The following is a 20893-nucleotide window of genomic DNA, read 5'->3' on the forward strand; positions in this document are numbered from 1 at the left end:
AGACAATGTGATTCACGGGTATATACTAATAGACACCAGAGTTTGAAAATATTGGAATTGCATGGATGTAACTGAAGGCCAAATTTGTCCTGCAGTGTATTTGTTACTGGAGATGCTTCATGAGCCAGGAAAACAACCAGCTTGACTTTTACAAACCAAGTTGCATTTGCAGACCCAGCAGTTAAGAACAAGACTTTTTCCCCCTTATACACTGATCACGCTTGATGTGGGAATCTACAGACAATAAAGAGAAAAGACCCCTGCCATGTTTATCATGCCATTTTTCAAAGTTAACACAATTTAAATTAAACTAGGTACAGTCATTTTGTTATTATTTGAAGACTGCATCCACCTTGTGTGAAATTCCTAGGACAGAATTCTAAGTGGAATAGCATGAGTGCACTATTCATCTAGTTATCACTCATGTCTTTGCTGAGCATTTTGTATGGTTGTCTGATCAGAAGTCCCTTTCGCTGTGGTGCTGGGTGACATGAATGTCTACACAGATGTTCTTATGTCTACCATGACAATCATAAGTGTTTCAGGAGTCTTTTGGTTTAATGCATTAACCAGTTATAATCTGGTAATTGTTTTGGGGTTGGGATTCGAGACCATTTAGTTTACTGTTGACATTAATTGGCTGGAAGGACATTTGGACTTGGATTGAAAGATCATAAGGAGGTCCTAAAAGTCCAGGGACTCTGTTTTCCTACTGGAGGGTATAAGTAACCTGCATTGACTTCAATTCCTTAGACATGCATCCTGCAGTGGAAAAGCCAGACCCTTAAAGAAATAGATGTAAATAACGCCATGATGTTCCCTTACACTTCTACCACACCATTGTTCAGAGTGGAAGGATATGACGCATAGAATTTCACCAAAACTGTTTTTTAAAAATAAATTGCAAAAAAAAAATCTTAGGAACAATATTATTAGAACAATAAGTAATGTCGGGGAGTATCTGTCTGTGGGTCATTGGTGCTGTTCTCTGGTGATTGAAAACAAATGTCTTGTGCACCAGTGGCACATGCAAGCCTTGTTTTGACTTATTGTATAAGGTATAATTAAGGAATTAATGTATAGCTAGGCTTGGAAAAGTCTAAGCTATAATACTAGGAATATTTCTAAACATACACACACAGCAAAGAGACAGGTTCTGGTATGCTATCTCACTTAGATATTTCTTTTTGTTAGCTAAATTCATGCTTCTGCTCCATGTGCATTCTCCTCTAGATGTCAGTATTTTACAAATTTCAAGCTGGGAACACTTACGTAATTACTTCTATGTAGCCATCTTCCTGTTCAACCATTTTCCGCTTGTCATCATAAATCACAAAATAACACAGACCATTTTGTTGCATTTATTTTAATGGAAAGTATGTTCAAATACAATTGTGAATGACTTCAAAAATGAGTAAGAGCATTCATTTCACCCACAGTTAGTGCCTTTTATATAACATTTTCACACTGTTATTGAAATGATGGGGTGGTTCCTACATGAGAGACTGAAAAAAAAAAGTGGAATCCATAATGCTGTCCCTTTTTAGACCATTTCACTAATGTTTATCTCCTTCAGAATAATCTTGTTGACTTCAGCATCGGGGATTAGACTGCTCCAATCTTAAAAGGATATTGTTACAACAGCACATTATTGCCTGGGTTCTTTCAAGCACACAATAATTAAAGGAAGGAAAACAGGTCTAATAGTTCAGTTTAGTATTGTTACAGCACCGTTAAACTATTGCATCCAGTTTTATACAAATCCAAACATGTAGGTGGTACAAAGATTCACTTTGATCTTCAACGACCTGTGTGAGAATAATAAGGTTTTAAAACAATAAAACTACATTTAATTAAATGAGCCAATTTCTCATGATTTGAGAGGAACTAGATGAAAGAAATAGATTCAAGACAACTGCAGTTTTACAAATATTATTGATTATCCCAAATAATGAGTACCTTACTTAGAAAACACACAGGGAAGGTACATTGATAAAATAATTATATTTATATTAACTCTCCAGTATCACTCTCAGAATCCATGTTCCTACAAATTAAACACTAAATGATATAATTATCCGATGAAGTTGCATCCAATGTAGTGAGCTGTATCTCACGAAAGCTTCTGCTCAAATAAATTTGTTAGTCTTTAAGGTGCCACCAGTACTCCTTTTCTTTTTTTATAATTATCCTGATACTCTACCTAACTCCACAACCTAGCTCAAGTGTAAGTCCTTCAATTCAGGTCTACAGCTATCTGAAAATAAAGAAATATGAAATTTAAAATTCAAAATTTTCTGATTTTAAAAAGGTACACATTATTTGCAAAAAAAAAATCACAAAATGTTTTCCCATTTTATGAACAGTTTCATTCAGGCCATTATAATTACTAATCAACCCTAGACTCCTGTACTTAGCAGAAGGATATAGTAACAGAAAGGAAAAATTTCCCAGATTAAGGCCTGAATGATTTATCTAATTAGTCAAATGCTAATTCACCAAGGCTTTCTTCCCAGATTTTCAGTTGTTGTAACTACTCCCATTTACTCAAAAACACACAAGTGATACTAAGAAAGTTGGTAGTAAACTAGTCTGAGTATCCTTTGAACATCTAGCTGGTTATTCTAACATCATTCTTTTATACTATATCAAGGCGTTGATATGATTTTACCTTAAAAACATAGTACTGCTCAACAGCGTGGGGAACAATATTAATATTAATTGCCACATTGTAAAAGACCTGGAAAATCCTGGGCCAACTGAAGGCAATAGAGTTTTGACACTGACTTCACTGGGGCCAGAATTTTACCCCAATGATCCATCTAGTCTGTTGTTCTGTCTCTGGCAGTGATCAATTCTGGACAGTACAGAAAAACAGAATAGCCTCTACATAATTTATCAAAGTGTCCACGACTGTAGCACTGGAGGAAATTCTACCCAGCATAGTCTGATACTTAACTTATGCTTTAAAGCCTCAGAATTGGCAGCCAATAAATATAATTTTGGTCTTAGCTGGAGTTAACACAGATTTTCTTCTTATTTTCTTCTTATTCAGAAGAACATAATTTGTTTTTAAATTTCTGTTTACTATTACTAGGATATTTGCTTCAGTGATATTATGCAGCAGTTATATATTTCACCAATAGAACTATTACATTCAAACCAAATTATTTCTAAAATTGGCTACATATCTGAAACATAGTCAGCCCTTTTAAGGGGCTTTCCTGTTGATACCTTCCCGCCTTTGCTGTGGGGAGGTTTCCTCCTGCCTTCTCTTTGGCAACAACATTCTTTGGCTTAGGCTCCATTATCAGAACCCTGGTGGTGGAATCTCTTGGTGGGCTGACTCCACAGGCCCCAGTTGTAGCCACCCACTCCTCCTCCATCACACAACAGCAAGAAGCGTTACTGGTACTTTTGTAATATGTGTTCAAAGTACTTTGCACTCTATTTATTTGGGGATTGGTCCTGCTTTGAGCAGGGGATAGGACTAGATGACCTCCTGAGGTCCCTTCCACCCCTGATATTCTATAGTCCAGCCCCTGTGGCACAAATTCCACCATCTCAAGGCAACTGAGTCGAGGCCTATTATTAACTCAACTTTCCTGAATCTCAGTGCTTTGATATTAGAAATGAGAGAAGTTTCAGAACAGTTCTTACTTTCACCAAAGCCATTTGCCTATTAATACTCTAGGGTCATACATATGTGATGTTCAGGTCAGCTGAGTGTATATAGCAGTTTCTGGGGTTGGAGACAAAGGCCCTTATTCTTCACTACATTTTACTTCGGTGGAGTTCTGCCAGCTTAACATGACATTACACATTGAAGAATCATGCTGGAAATATCAAATGAGGAGATCACAATGACTACCTTGGGACAGAGTGCTGAGAACCAACAGCTGAACCAGCACTCTGGACACTGTAACTCAAACAGGTTTTCCTGCAGAAGAACCTAACTGAGGTAAGCTGGGGCTAATTACTCAATCAGTCTGAGCCAGGGAGAGCTAAGGAGCTAGTGAACCCATTAACTGGAAGAGTTTACAGGCACACAGGAAGGAAGCACAAGGGAGGAATGAGTGAATGGGAGAGGCTACTAAGTCCAGGGTAAAAAGAGATCTGTGCATGGAGAGATCTCTTCCTTTTGGCAAAGGAGGATGATTATTGTCACTGTACATAGAGTTGCTGTATGGGACTCTAAAAGGGGTGGTTGAGATAACATAAATAAACTATACATGGGTTTTATCCAACTGGTGGTGTTAGTCATTTGTATGAGAAGACAAAATGGCCTGTTACATACCTGGAGGGAAGACAAGGGAACACTTGACCGTGGATATTGGAAGCATTTCTGATGTTAGGATCTGGTGAATTTCTTGTAACTCAGACCACCAGTTAATACGACAGAATTGCTCTCTGATGGTGACTGTCTGTCACAGCCAACCTGATCTGGATCTGAACTGGTGACAGACTATGTATTCCATTGCCACTGTCCCAAGCCATTCAGCCACTGATGATTTCTGGGCACTGAAAGGTGAAGTAATGCATTTGTGTAGACTTGCTGAGAATGACACCAATTTATCTCTGAGACCATGTGAACATAGGGAAAATTAAATTCTTATTATAGGTGATTTTGATGGATTTTTTGGGGTCCCCTATGGTAAAATCCTACATAGAATTTAATGGAGAATGATAATGTTTCTATTGCATTTTAAACCAATAAATAGAAATATATATTAGAAAACAATTTTCTACTAATTCTATTCAATATTTAAAAAAATATCTAGAAAGGCCAATTGCTCTCCCACCACCCCCTCCAAGAGGGAGCAGATGTTGGGACTTTGTTAGTCAGCTTTCTGTTAGAGGAGAAATCAGTGACTCTGAGTCTGGATATATTGTTAGTGCTGCTTGTTTCTTTACATTTATATATGTCAGTCTTGAAACAGAAGTGGTCAGCCACAACATGTAGACAATTTCCTTTTTCAGGGATCTCAGCCCAAACACCAAACCACCCTTGTTCCCAGGGAGCAAAACCTGCCCTGAGAATTGATTCTACGGAGAGACATTAAGGAAAACAGCGAATTCTTTTTACTGCTTACCACAGCTCCCACAAAGAATTGTATCCGGAAACCAACAATGCAGCATTTTCTTCCAATGCTAAAAACTTGAAATAAGAAAAAGAACCTGTGTGACTGTGTGTAATGGTGCAATCTGATGACCCCCTCCATAACATGACAATTAGATAGGTTTATACAGTAGTTTCTACAGAACTCTTTTTAATTGTCTATAGATCTCTATTGGTTTCACTCCTATTATTCTATCAGAGGTCTATGTGAAATTCAATACACACTGATCTCTGAATGTGTATCTTTTAATATAAAAATATGACATAGAGAAATTATCCAAAATAGTACAATTTTTATGGTTCTGTGTACTTGAAAACACTGCTTTTTCTTTTCTTTCATAGTTAGCTCTTTCAGGAAAAAGGATACACATACTGTGTGGTCTCATTTTAATACACTATGTACCTTATTACATAACCTCTAGTCTCAAATAGACATTTTTTAAAAATGTTTTGATCAGGTTCTGTCTCTTGATCATGGCGGACTGGAACTTCTGATTGTCATAGCCCCTAGCCACTCTCTCCCCACCACATAACAACTACCCCTCACCCTGCAGTTTTAAGAAAATGTGCTTTTGTCCAATCAGCTGACCTGCAGAAAGAATAAGAACAAGCCTTGAATGTTAGTTAAAAGGTAGGAAATGAGAAACTAATTAAGATAATGTGTTTTGTACAATAGAAAAGGGGCCTACTTCCTGTGTTAATAAATGCATAACAGAGCACAGAACCCACCTAGAGTTTAATGTAACCTGTTTATTGTGTGCATATAAACCTGCCTTTTCCAGACTTTTCCCACGTTTTATTCACAGATTTCTATCAACTGCTTTTTATTTAAAAATATTGAAGGACAATAACTGTTTTAATTTATTAGTGATCTGCTCTACAGTTTTTGCAGGGTATCTGAGTTCAAGTTATCAGCTTGTCCTCAGATCCTGGGTAATCAGGCTGGGAACACATCAGGCCAAGTATGATGAGTAGCTGTGGCAGAGAGTTGTTGGACATAGCTTCCAGCCACTCAAAGTCAGTTAACGCTACTCCTTGTGCCAGCGATAATGGATTACAGAGCAGAGCTGAATGGCCTGAGGAAGCCATGTCTGGCAATTCTTTGCCACAGAGAGGGCCATACTGATGCTGGGGACTTTCAAGGGAGGAGTAGTGGGATATAAAAAAAACCCACTTAAAATAGAGGCTCCAACAGACTAGAAAAAGCTATGATGTGTATATGGGAAGGGAAGGAACAGCATTTGGAATGCTAAGTTGAGCTGCAGGAAGAACTACTCAGCAACACATTTGCAAACATTAATTAATGATGAATTACTTTGTACAGTTATACCATAGTGCTTAACATTTCCGTCAAGTGTTTGGATGATTTGAAAAACACCCAGCTTCAAGAACAAGATGCACGTTGTTTACATTTATGCTAATGTGAATAGCAACAACTAAAACTAACAGGTTCTGAATTAAACTGATAAACGCAAAGACCTGAAGCTGCGATTATGTCCTCAGCTTACCCCATATTTGCCTAGATAGGTGAGGAGTGTGGTAGTCAAAAATAGGTATAACGTATAGACATAGGTACAGTGGTTGCCTTGTTACTGAATTTCCTCACAATTTTATTTAAAGTTAGCCTTGACATTATTTTATTATGGGTTTTTATTCTCTCCATCTGCAGTTATTACACACTTATAAGATGAACAGATATCTTGTTTGCTGTTTTTGTTGTTTTATCTTTCCTTTGCTTTTAACGAGAGCATTAAAAAAGGGTATTTAACATGTCAGCAACTGACTAGATTTTGGAGTGGGCTGAGGTCTGTGATTCCCTCAGAGACAATGCCATGCCAATGGAACTAATGCTCACGCATTATGTAACACTTCTCTTTTCATTATATCTGAGCTGTGCATATGTCAAGGAAACATCTAGAGAGTGTTAACAGGCTACCTATGATAACGATTTGGTTTTTACTGTAGCCACTTTTGAAAAGTAAACCTTCCCCCTGAACAATTCAATTAAAATAAAAAAAAGAAATGTTTCATTTGATTGGCTGCTCTAGAATCCAGATCCTCTGAAAGGTATAATGAAATTCTGACTCTATTGATGTCAATAGCAAAACTCCCACTGATTTCAAGGGGGCCAGGATTTCACCCAAAAAACAGTGGCTCAAAGCCACCTTTCTGCCACTTTCTCTCCCCCAGTCCTGGATCCTTAGAGCTGTTTTAAATTACACAAACAATAACAGATCATTCAGTTAAACCAGGTGTGCAACACATCCAGCTATGCCCTGACACATTTCCTGTGGCGGGAGGATGGGACCAAGAGCACCTGGCATAGAGCCATTCACTCTGACTTGACACCACTAGGAGTTCTCCTACACAAGGGGCATCCCCAGCTGCTTTCTAAATGCAGCTTTCCAATCCGTCTAATCAGCTGAAAACAGCCAAAAATGCATTAGTTGGGCTGAATATACGCATGAAAATCAAACTGGAGAAATTGATTATAGGAAATAGTTTATATGTCTCAATTAATCACACTAGGGATGAATAGTCCAATATTGAAATTAATTTCTAAAATAAATTTAGCTGAATATATAGAAAGGTACAGGACTGACACCACTACAGACTGACATTCCTCTTTTTATCCACTGAAAACCTTTTCTTAAGCAGTGATGTGCCTGTCCTCACTTGCAAAAGCATCTTTTGCATAGAAGGAGTGAGCAAATATTTAGAGGGGCACTTTAAAAAATGTGGCTTGTTTTAAAGCTTATTTGGACCTTATGGCACTTCTGGCTTTAGGGAGCCTAAATGAGCCCCTTATCATATCTGGATCTGGTGCCAGTGACTCATTTGCTGCAAGCTCGAATACTCCTGTTATTACCACAGCGGTAGCAGCATCTGAGAAAGACGCTTCCCTGTGGCATATCCACCCGTGCTGTTAGGAGTTCATGGAAGATACACACATATCCCCTGTATCATCCTCTGCAGCCACAGAGCTCCAGCAATTCATGAAAAGAGGAGGCATATCTGAATTACTGAGACCTGAAGACATTAAAGCTCTTTCTCTCTGCTGGCACCAAACAGCCCAGCCTCAGCCCAGAGTTTTAAGGCATCAACAAAGAAACCAGTGCCCACTGCACAAGGAAGACCCACTTTCTCTGCCTAACCACCCTCCCACCAATCAACCATGGGAGTTCAACTCCTTGACTGACCTTCATCACCACGTCAAAAACCAAAGGCAACACATTCCCAACCAGCTATGTCACAGACAGTGTCTGAAGGACAGCCTACCTGCTACCATATGTTACCTGCTGTGAGGAACAACTGTTAGGTATGGGAGCTACCTACAGCAGTCCTCCTGAAGGGCTGAGAAACAGGAATCATGATGGTTGTACCTAAGAATCCACACAGGATGGAAGAGGTTGCAGCAATGAAAAGTGCCACCACCGTGTTCTCTTCCAGGTGACCTGTGGTTCACCAGCACAGCCCAACAAATAGGTGGTGCTTATGGGAAGTGGGTGTGGCCAGGGCATGCACTGATTCATTGGATTGCCTAGTCAGCATCGGTTAGCATGGTTCCAGCTGAAATTAAAAGCTGCTCATTTGGGGGGAAATGGCTGCGCAAACACTGCCTGTGCACCCCAGGATGAATTACGCACAAAGGTGCAGTGCAATCTGTGCTTCCCTGTGTCAGCTAAGGTGAACTGAAAAGGTGAAGTCTTTTTAAAAGATTTATAACTGTAAAGCAAGTAATGCAGTCCTGAGCACTTATAACATGTACTGTGCAGAAATCCCCTGCTCCAAGACCTCACTGTAACTCTACCAGCTCAATCTTAACTACAGTCACATTCAGTCACTCCTTTAATCAATGGATTTTCTCATGTAGTTAAAGGCATGTCCCTATTCCTTCATGACACATCAAAGCAAAATAATGAATTAACTGATTTTATTATAGTACTAAAGTAACCTTTAAAATGTTCTGTTCTATGTAGACTTTTTTTTTTAATTCAGTACCTTTCTTGCCAATTCTATACTGTATATCTTTCCCACCAGCCCCTTCAAAGACACATATTACTACTTCCTTAAACTTTCTGATGGTGATTCTACTGGATCAGCATTTTCTAAGCATGTAAAATGTACTCAAATGTATAGCTCTGCTATACGAATGCACTATAGGTGTTAAAGCTTGTTCTTTGTACCGATTTACCTTATTCAGTTCTTGTATATTATTCTGAAAAATTCTAGAGCCATCTTTCCGGCAGGATTTGTATCCTTTTCTTTTAGATCTTTGTACATTTTACTTAAGTATAAAAGTTTAAATAATTCATCTGAATAGGTTACCATTTCATAATCCCTATATTGATAACTGGAGACCTGTGAAATGGTAGTGAAGGCTTTACAGGTATCTTTGTAATCCTCTTTGGTTTTTTTTAGTTTCAATTTCTGTACATAAAAGGCTGAACATCATTATTTGTTGGCCTTGGAAAACTTACCATGTACATTCAAGTTTAGTGTATTTAGTGATGAAATAATTGGAGGATACTATTTAAAAAAATCGCTCTTTAAACTATGGAACAACTCCTTTTGAAAGTAGGTAACATTTTGCTAGATATGCTGTGTCACATTGCTAACCAGATGGAAACAGTGTTTCAGAGCATAGCCCAGTTCGCTAAACTCATCACAAGGCCTGCTCTTCTAGAACTTGGGATATCAACTGACACTTACTATACTGGATTGTTTCATATAAAGCTATTAAAATGGACTATCAAGCTCTTGAGAGGCATGACTGTCACAGTTCAAGGCTAGGCAGAAGCAATGACTATGGAATCTATTTTTGGAGGCATCATCTTAGGTTTTCAATTGTGTACTGGGGGAAAGTCAGGCATAATCAAATATGCACTGACCTACAGTTATATAAATTACGACTGGCAGGGTGTGGGACATCTTTTTTCTCCCCTGACTTGTTGCTGATGCTCAGCTGCTATGGTGTCTGTCTCCCATTTGCCATGATGTCAGCTAAGGCAATCGTGATCATTGAAAGTATTATACACAAACATGGTGAACAACTGTGAAGTAAGTAATGAACACAAATTTGAATGGATAGTTTTAATCAGTTGTCATTACTGATTTAGCATTATTTAAGCAGTTATAAACTTATCTTTGACATTTAAATTACTTCACAATCAGATAGGAAGTACACACATGAGGATTATCAAAGTCTCCAACACTAGTCACTGTAATGTTTATTAGCACTGTAACGCCATTTCCCTCAGTACCAGGAGACTTCATGAGAGACTACCTGTTCTACTTTGCTTGAGCTGACAGGGATGACCTTCTGGTATCCGAGTGAATGGGAGTTCTCAGTAGTTACACATACACAAGACATATTAAGATATAAGAACTCGAATGCCTGTGCTGCTCGTTTGACTCTGTAAAAATCTGTCTTTAAACTGTATTTTTATTCTATTATTCTAGGAACGGGACAGATCATGTCTGATATTGAATCAGCTCTTAGAGATTTTGTGAGAGATTCATAGAACCCTGCATCTGAATCCTTCCTGCGCTGTCATACTTTGCTTACAGCATGAACAAAACTCAGGCATCCCTGTCTCTCGTGTTGTTTGCTAGAATGGCTACTTTGCTGTGTTTTTATACCTTAACTTTTTTACAAGGCTTTTTTACAGTTTTACATTGTTGGCTCGCTCAACCCCTAACCTGGAGGGCTGTGGACTGCTTTCCATCTGGTTAAAACCTGTCTGGGTTGGGCGGCCCTACAGGCGTTAAAGCTCCCACCAGTATAACTCTCAGGGTCAATGGAACATGCAGGCTTCCCCACTTCATCAGGAAACAATCCCCAGGAAACACACAAAACACTAGACTGACTCCACAATTCTGAAAAGACTCCCACATTGTGAACACTGCTTTTCATGTTTGAAGAAAAACCAGGATTTTACCAACCAATCATCAAATATAGTATGATGTAGGGGGTGCATGCGTTGTAGGCTTTTTTGTTGTCTGAAATGATAGTTCCTTTCACTAGCATTTATGGAATGTTGCTATTCTGGCTTTTGGAAAAGTATATTCGAATTTTTCCTCTCTGCCCAAATGTATTGTAAGTGATATCTGATGTTCACTACTGGAAATGACCAGGTGTTCTGATATGGTGAACTGATTATTTGTAGTTTGGGTAACATTTCTCAAATTTCCATGGGCTCACTTCTGCCTGTAAGGCAGACCTTTGTCTTGCAGAGCTGTGAATTGGACCCTTTACCTACATGTAATTTGGGTGGGGAGAGGGGAGGTCACTGCTATGGGGCGTAGTTGCCTCCCCAAAATCTTAGTATGCTTCCCTATCTCCAGACTTTTCACAGGTCTAGTGCTTTATTACGTCTTCCCCTTTTTGCATCCTCCCAACTTCAGAGGATATGATATAATCACATATATCGTTCAACTCCCCTCTGTCCCCTGATGTGATTTAAAATAAAATACTTACAGACTGGAAGAAGTTTACTGTTCATTTTCATCCACAAGAGGGATTTGTGTGCACAGTGTTCCATGCAGGGAGACATGTTCATTTCTTTAGCACCATTGCAATGAGACATTTAAGATCATAAGGTTGACCAGGACATATTCTACATTTGAATTGTATTAGCATTACAGCTATGGCATATTTTTTCTAACTCTCTCCTTTTTTAAAAAAAATATCAATTAAATGGAATTTGTTCTCACAGTTTCTGCGAAGAGAATGATTGCCTGTGACATTTAAAAGAAGACTGGACACAGAAAACTGAAAAACAGACTATTGAGAACAATCCTCTGATGGCAGAGAGATGGGACTACATTACCTAACAAGTAGAGCCGGTTAACAATCTTTTGGATTAATCATTTTTTCATTAAAAATGCTGATTTGTTAACACTTAAAAGTTTAGCAAAACAGGGTTGGGGGAGCTGACAAACTTCCTGACTTCCAAAAATATAGAGAATTTTTTTTAATTGCCAAAACCTTTAATTTTGACATTTTTTAAATTAAAAAAATCTTGTTTTCTGGCTTTTCCTTTTGAAATGTAAGCTAATTAGACTGAAAAAAGTTATAGAAAAAAGGCTGACGTTCAAATGAAACTTTTTGAAATGATCAGTGCATTCCGATTGACCTGCAACAAAAAAACCTGGAGTTTTCAGTTCACAAATATTGTCACAATTTCAATTTTTCATCCCAATTCAAGAAGGGGAAAATGTTGAACTCTTAAAAATATTTGCAAGATGAGAAAATCATTTTGCAGCCAGGACTACTAACCAGTCTCTTCCATCTCTAGATTCATACTGTACATACAAAAGAAAAAAAACACACATCAAGGACTACTAATAAGTACACAAAGTACACAAGTGTATTTATTACATTTTTGCAAGCACTTTGTTCTACATTTCAAAAACGCCACCATCAAGCTGTTGGCACATTTATGTACAAAACAGATTAATTGTAATGCCTGCTACAAAGCATTCTTTGTGAAAATACAAACTCTAATACCAGAGAAAAGCCAAAAGCATCAACATCATTACATGAGTTTAAAAGACATAGTTTTAAAAATCATCACAAACTGTTTAAGACACAAAACTGAAACACTACAATATAGAATCCAAAAGAGGTTCATAATACTTTTTGCAGAACCGGTACTGCACATACCAGAAAACTGTTGACCTCGTAAGACAGTCTAAGTGTAAAAAAACAAAAACAAAGAAACAGAAACCCAAAAAAAAAAACCCCAAATCAATCAACTAATACTACTTAATGCATAATCATGCCACAAATAACTATAGTATTACCTTCTACTTACTACAAGAATAGTTAAAAATTACTCATGATGCATGACTAGTAATAGTACAAAGAAGAGTTTTACTCAAGAACTTTTATTAGAAATGCACTTACACCGAGAGAGAATTCACAATGGTCCAATAAGTGCACAAAACTATCTAGGATTTTTAACGCTGACAAAAATGTCTTGTCAGGATACATCACTTTAAAAGACAATTTACAGCATTCTTGTAGCATTAGAAATAGGCAAAAAAAAAAAAGCAAAAACAAACACCAAATTTGGTCCAATAATACTGATTTTTGTAGGGTTTTTTTTACACAGGTACTTCCTTCAACTTAACGACTTACCTTTCTGTTAACATTTTCTTACTCAAAATAAAGGTTCAGCTATATTTCTACACTTTCATACAATAAGCTCTGAAGTGGCCTTTTATCTCACTTTCACATAATACAGGTAAACCAGTATGTCTAGGAAAGCTGCAAGCCAAGCTATTGCATTTATGGAAGCCTTCTTGAATATATCACATACAATATATGTATATAGTTCAGACAGGTGCAATCCATTAAAATTTTTAAAGCAGGTAAAAAGACTTCTGACTTGTAAGGTTGCTGTATTTTTGATATATCACTTTCATAAATGTAGCTAAGCAGTAATTGCTCACATCAGCACATGAACAGCTCCAATTCAGCATAACCATTGTTGAATTACAAAGAGATCATTCTGCACAAACCTACGCATAGCTATATGATTTAGTTAACATTTGTCTATATACTGTAACTCTTTAAAGGTAACCGTGGTACAACACCCTTTAAACAGGCAAGAGGCCATGCATTATTAGCACCACGGTCTGCATGCTCACAATATAAACAGGAATACTCACCAATAAAACTTTGAAAGAGAATATTCTTTAAGAACATCAAGAATAATACAATGTTAACAAAGATAAGAAGCACTTTTTTTTTTTTTACCTACTATTACAAATTTAGAAATTGCACCTTTGATTGTTTAAAATGTTCTTAGGACCCTCAATCAAGATGGCCACTGGGCCATCTGGCAAGACTTCCAAATATGAAGGAAACTCATCAGTGTGTTTTCTCTAGATATTGTACATAATGTGCAATGGTCCCTTTGACGTATACCTGTAGTTAAAGTAGTTACTGAAATTAAAACTAAAAAGTATAAAAAGCTATTTTTTTCAAAACCATATAAGAAACAATGCAAAAGGTGTTATGCATAACACATACAAAGTGATTAAAAAAATCAAACACATCTCCGTATTTGACAATAGTTAGTATCCTCGATCGAACAGAACTAATTTCCTTAAGAGGATTCAAGAAAGGCTGTTTAGGAGCTTTGCAGCAGAGAATGGTCACACAAACTATTAACTAATTAGGAAACCAAGTGCTAGACAACCAAAAATTGTATCCGGGAGATTTACAAGTCACCCTAACTATCTTTTGTGAGAAGCACTTTCTTTTTGTTTTTAAAATGGTTAGATGGCCTTTAGTTAAACAACAAAGCATTCAAATGTTAGAAAGTAAGACAAGGTTTCTCTTATGTGTATGCATTGAGCCGCTCTTTAGAGCGGGTAGAATGAATGTCATGAAGCTCTTGTTCCTCCTTTGACTTAATATCCTCATACTTTTGCATTCTGCAAGCATCTTTCACATAGGCCCAGTTAGCAGACAGAACCATGAGATAATGAACCTGTAAGAGAGGAGATAGGGAGTTAGTAACTAATTGCATAGAAACAGAATATATTCAAAGTTGAAAAATTAAGAACAAGATTTTTGGATGGGATCAAAATGCAGAGCAAGTCAGGGAGTGGTGTGCAAAAGCGGTGTAAAGCTCACCTTTGCACTTCATTGATCTTGGGGCTATTCTGTGCATGGTGTGTTCCCTCTACACTGTGACAGAGCAGCCTATGGGCTGCTCTTACTTATATTTGGCTGCAATGGCCATAAAGTCAAAAACATAGCATAGGATCAGCATGGCACAGGGGTGTCCCAGACATGCCCTCTTTCCCCTTTTTTGCTAGCAGCAAGGAGAGTGTGTGTGACAAAAGAGCCCCTCCAGCAGCCCTACTTCACTATTACAATAAGACCATGGATCTGGTTCAACATAAGGTGTCGGTGGTTTTTGATGCAAGAGAAACTGTGTACTCTGAAGTAGAGGCCCATATATCTGCTTGGCTCTAGGCTTCTTAGAAAGGCCAGAAATACTTGAGGAACTGCCCTAATGCACAGAACCTGGGAAACTAGCGGAGGCATCTTTACAGAAGGCAAGGCGACATAGCCATCCTGAATTCTCTTGGGGTCTCTGTCCTATCCTTTACCCTCTCCTACAAAGGAGGAAAAAGAAAGGCTCATCTATAAAGCAGACTTTCATGCTAACTAATAGCTTCAAGAGCACACAGTAGCTCTCCACAGCCCCATAGAGTGCACCTGGCCTCATCAGCAACAATAGAAGCCAAAGAATTTTAACTTATCTGTGTTCCCTCTGAAAAAGCACAAGAAAAGAGTCTAGCCAGCCACTCTTAGTAATCTGCCAGGATCTCTGATGACATCTACATTGCCTGGAATATATGGGTGCTGAACATGAGTTCTCCAAAACACTGACATTTGGGCTGCCAGAATAGCCTAGTTGCAACTGCTTTAATGGTTACAGTAAACAAACCAAAGAGCAGTGTCTAAGCCAGCTGGGGCAGTTCAGTACAAGATATGAAGGTGGGTGCCAGCAATATTCTCTCCAGGCCACACCTCTCCCAGAGACGATCACACATTGGCCTGCAGATCCCACTGCCAGAGTTCAGTCTTTTCATCCATCACCCATACGTCTCATTGTCTAGTCTGCTTGGTTATCCTGTTTGCTAGTGTAAGTCACTGCAGCTCTAGAACCTGGGTCTGCAGCATCCACCTCCAAGTCACCACCAACAACTGTGAAGCGGACACACTCAGCAGGTCATGAGCCTCAGTGGCCCACTTATCATAGGATGTGCTACCCACAGAGGGCCTGATTGAGAGGACATTCCTGACTTCTGGGGACGATACAGGAAATGTGTCTGTGCAATTAGGTGGAACCTCAGCTAGCTGCTGCTACAGGCTCTGCTTCCTCTTACTGCTCCTGAATGCTGGTTCCTGACCCTGGCTTTATTTCCTGGCTCTGATACCCAGTTTCTGACTCTTGGTTCCTGACCCTGAATTAACCTATGATTCTCATTCCTGACATCTGACTCTGGCTCTAAATAGTAGGCAGGCTGCCCACAATGGGGACTTGACAGATGGCCACTCCCAGGCACCCTGCTGTTGCAGCTACTGCTGACTCCCTGCTAGCAATGGGCTGCTTCCTGGCCTGCTCTCAGGCCCTTCTCAAGCTGCTTAGCCTTCCCTTCAGTCTTCTGCCTCCAGCCAGCTGCTCCACGCAGCCTCTGGCTCTCCCGAGCCTGGTTCCGTCTGACCTCAGAATATTAATTCCTTTTCCTGCACTCTTAGCATTATGGAGCCCTCTGCTGGCTGGATGAACTGAAGGGTAATACAGAGTACTGAACTAGAAGGTTCGTTACCATACTTTCCAGATTGCCCTGCCTCCCTGAGAATGCTCTTCAATGCCGTCTTATCTGGACAATATGCTGCAGAAAATCTAGTCCGTCCAAGAAAATAGGGTTTACTCCAGTTATTTCCTTGTAATCAAAAAGATGCTAGAGCATCCTGGATATCAGGGACCTGAATCAGTATCTGGTCAAATAAAAATTAAAGATGCTCAATCTGGGAACAGCTCTGGGTCTTGCAAAGGCTTACAGGTGCACAAGGATACTTCCAGTTCTTTGGAAGTATCTCAGATTCATAGTGGGTACAGTACTATCAATTTTATGATGTCCTGTTTGGGCTGGCATCAGCACCACATTTATTCACAACCTGTTTGATGGCAATTGTGGACTGCCTGAACAGACTGGAATTCTTTACCTGAATGAAAGGAAAATCTCCAATTAGAATCAACTTCCAAACTCACCCTATCAAATCCTAGCTGAGACATCCAATTGGGTTGAGGGCACGCTAAACAGGGCTTCGCACTCAGGGAACCTCCGTCTCTCCAAAAACAGCAAATATATAGTCCCACAATTTCTGATAATCATTTAACTGGTATGGAAGGAGATCATGCTCACAGTCAGTCTGAGTTGATCTATGCTAGGTATTCATGAATGGTCTCTGGATCAGGGAATGTTGGATCAAATAGGGAACGCTTGTGATGGATCTCTGCCACCCAACTGAACAATAAGCCTCATTCACCTCTAATAGTAAAACTCCTGGCAAAGCTCAGAAGAGACAAAGGTTTGGTAACATTAATCACTCTATTACAGCCCAAGCAATTAAGTAAAACATGGGTCTGACACTCCAGAAGCCTCCCCACCCACCCCATTAAAAAAAATCATAGTACCACAGTCCTGACAAACCCAATGAAATTTCCTTTGGAGATCGAGTTTATTAAAAGGAAGGTATTTTCTAGTGGCAATGACTTAAGCTTGTAGAACTAAATAAAATTCTGGATCTAATGACTGATCCTCAAGATACTAAGTTTTAAAATAATAAAGGGATGGTTTATATTTTTGCAAGATTCTGCTCCAATGTGATGTTGGAGTTCCTTTTTAATGAGTCCATTACACTGCCAATATTCTTCCCAAGACTACATGCGCATTTCTCCCTCCTCCTTGTAACAATCTTTTATGTACATAAAAATTATCATGTCCCCTCTCAGTCTTCTTTTCTTCAGACTAAACAAAAACCCAATTTTTTCAGTCTTCCCTCATAGGTCATGTTTTCTAGACCTTTAATCATTTTTGTTATTCTTCTCTGGACTTTCACCAATTTGTCCACATCTTTCCTGAAATGTGGCCCCCAGAACTGGACACAATACTTCAGTTGAGGTCTAATCAGTGTGGAGTAGAGTGGAAGAATTACTTCTCATGTCTTGCTTACAACACTCCTGCTTATACATCCCAGAATGATGTTTGCTTTTTTTGCAATAGCGTTACACTGTTCACTCATATTTAGCTTGTGATCCACTATGACCTCCAGACCCCTTTCTACAATACTCCTTCCTAGATAGTCATTTCCCCTTTTGTATGTGTGCAGCTGATTGTTCCTTCCTAAGTGGAGTAGTTTGCATTTGTCCTTGTTGAATTTCACCCTATTTACTTCAGACCATTTCTCCAGTTTGTTCAGATCATTTTGAATTTTAATCCTATCCTCCAAAGCACTTGAAACCCCTCCCAGCTTGGTATCGTTCACAAACTTTAAAAAGTGCACTCTCTATGCCATCCCAGGCCCTTGTCCCCATTCTTACTGTTAAAAGTTCCTTAGAGAAGCCATGTCTCAGTGGCTGTCTAATTGCATTTCACACTTCTACGATTTGGCTGACCTAAAGCTAAAGGACCATGTCAAGGTTCATTCAATCTGAAGCAGGGCAGTTTCCATTGCCTGCCTCAGGGATATTTCAGTTTCAGAATTATGCCAGGCAGCACATCGTCCTCACTCCATACTCTTTTGAAGCCCTATTGCTTTCATTTGGTCTTTAGGGAGATAGTCTGATTCAGTCTTTCAGTACTTGTGTCCAAAGTAGGGGAGTCCAAACTCTTCTGCCCCCTAGAATTTATTTTGGATGTCCCTTATTTGAGTTAGCCAACATTTTGAAAATTTTCTACCCCCTGAATGCATCCTATAAGCTTCCCATCATGTAAAGCTGTTTTTTGGGAGCCAATCTACTCACCGCACATAACATTAAAAAAAACCCACCACTTTTCTTTCTTGTTGCTATTGGTCCTGTTGTAGCATTATTGTTTACACCTTCTTATAGCAATATCTCAAGCCACTTCCTCTCCAGGAGGAAGAATCCTGTTCAGCTTGCATCTTCAGAGAAGAGGAATTATATATTTTGTAATTCTGCTTCTCTGCAGATATCATACTGCAAGATTCTAACTTAACCACCCCCCCTCAAAGTTGAGAGAAATATCAATTTGTGTTTTTATTTATATATGAACATTTAATGTTCTTTCTACTTGGAAACTTCCTTCCATAAATTTAATATTTATTGTTTATATTATTATTTGTGGAGCCTTTGCTTACTACTCATTCACGTACTGATGGGAAAGTTCTAAGAACAGCAGTTTAAAGGTTCAGGATGGTGCCTAACTACAGATAAGTGTGGCTGTTTCTTACTCCTGTCTGTTACTACTGTCCTTAGAAGACAAAAAAATATGACAAATCAATTAAAAGTATACAGGTACTTCTATATAATAACTTGCCAACAGACCCATTCATTTTTCAAGCTGGAACATGGAACTGCATATGGGTGAATGAGCAGGTAATTAATTTGTAAACACAAGCAATCGTATCCTTAATACACAACTTTGAACTCAAAAGGTAGGGTAGCTAGTGGGAAGAAACGGTCCTAGAGTCAAATGATCTTGCTCTACAAAATAAGTTTACAGCAGAATGTGTTTCTTAAAAAAAGTATTTCCTTGACAAAAATTTAGATTCTTCTATATTTCAGCATTTGGGAATGGATGGGGTTAGCACTCATGAACAACTCTTTTCTTTTGTAATAAGACTAACTCTGAAAACTGTGTAAAGACACTAAAATAAAAATCGCATTCCTTTTCAGGAAGGCTAGTGAGGCCGAAATAGATCTGCACCTGTGAAGTAATTTGGCTCTTGCAGATATCCCTATATTCACCGGTGTTAATAGAATACAGTACATGACTGTTGTGATTACACATGTTCTTAAAAAGTAATTTAAGCTTCTCAGAAGTCCCTGGGATTATAGATGGAAAAAAATCTTAAATATAATTCTTAAACGACTGGCGATGAACACAACAAACTTTATTGTTGTAGTCAAATATGTATATTCTGGCTTCAGAATTATTAAATCATTGAATTTTAAAATAGTTTTATCAATCTGCAGCTTTGCAAAGGACTGGTGTTTGAATATCAATGATCTTGTTAAAAAGTCTGAATTCATTAATGGGAAAGATCTGTTGTTGTTTCATACAGGCAGGAAAACAGCCAAGGCAAAAGGGATGTGTTTTAACTAGACTGCATCTTTATTCAATCATCTGGGAACTACCCTGCACTAACTTTTATAGAGCAGATTATCTTTCTTTCTTGTTAGAGAGAGGTGAAGGGTTGATGGCAACCCTCTTCGGGGTCTCAGTCTGGTGCTATCCCCACCCCACCACATATGAAGGTTAGGGCTAGGGGGAAAGAGATGTCTCCTTGCTGTACAGCTCCATTAGAAGCTCCAAGCACGTTCCCCAGCTTCTTTAGGGGATTCCTTCCCCATAGTCTATTTCCAATTCCAGTTTGTCAGGGAACCAGACCCCCTATGGAATGAGTATGTGTGCTGGACAGCTATCAAGTGCAACAATTTGAATCTAATCTCCTGTCCTATCCATTAGGTCACTGGGCTGCTGTGAGTAGGGCAAAAAATCCCAACACCACCACAGACACCCTGGCCAATCTGGCAGTGAGGGGGAAATTCCTTCTCAGCCCAAAAAGGGTGACTAGCATGATTCTCACAGAAAAACGAAACAACCCAATCCTCTGGTAAACTCAGAGGTGGGAGCTGCTTGTCCAACAGGCAGTGGTACCCGGACCATAGGGGAAAAGGCTTATATAGCCTCCCCTCTGTTGCACAGGAACCAACCGTCTTCCTCAGAGCTCCTGCATCTTCATCCTGCATCTTCATGATTTGGGAGAGGGAGGTTCTTTAACCTCCCACTCCCATATCATGAAGATATCATTCTGGTGAAGGAGAAAAAACTGTCCTTAAAGGGAACCAGCCCTTTTTGTCCCTGCAAGTCAAGACAATGAGCCCTACCTTTGAGGCTGACAGTGTGCAGGTTGAAGGACTGTGCCTAAAAAATAATGCATCACAAATAGGGCTGTTGATTAATTGCAGTTAACTCATGTGATTAACTCAA

The 20893-nt window shown here is 38.9% G+C and overlaps 1 protein-coding gene across 2 annotated transcripts in view; it reads right to left on the reverse strand.

The window, feature by feature from the left end:
• Positions 1 to 12474: 12474 nt before the first annotated feature.
• Positions 12475 to 20893, reverse strand: part of GPM6A (glycoprotein M6A) — a 344803-nt gene continuing 336384 nt past the window's right edge. For both annotated transcript variants that reach the window (XM_073341667.1, XM_073341666.1), the window contains exon 7: positions 12475 to 14625. In XM_073341667.1, the coding sequence (XP_073197768.1) occupies positions 14473 to 14625 (153 nt within the window). In that variant the 3' untranslated portion in view covers positions 12475 to 14472. The remainder of the gene's footprint in view (positions 14626 to 20893) is intronic.

Source organism: Lepidochelys kempii, chromosome 4 (assembly GCF_965140265.1).
Source record: "Lepidochelys kempii isolate rLepKem1 chromosome 4, rLepKem1.hap2, whole genome shotgun sequence".
NCBI lineage: Eukaryota > Metazoa > Chordata > Testudines > Cheloniidae > Lepidochelys > Lepidochelys kempii.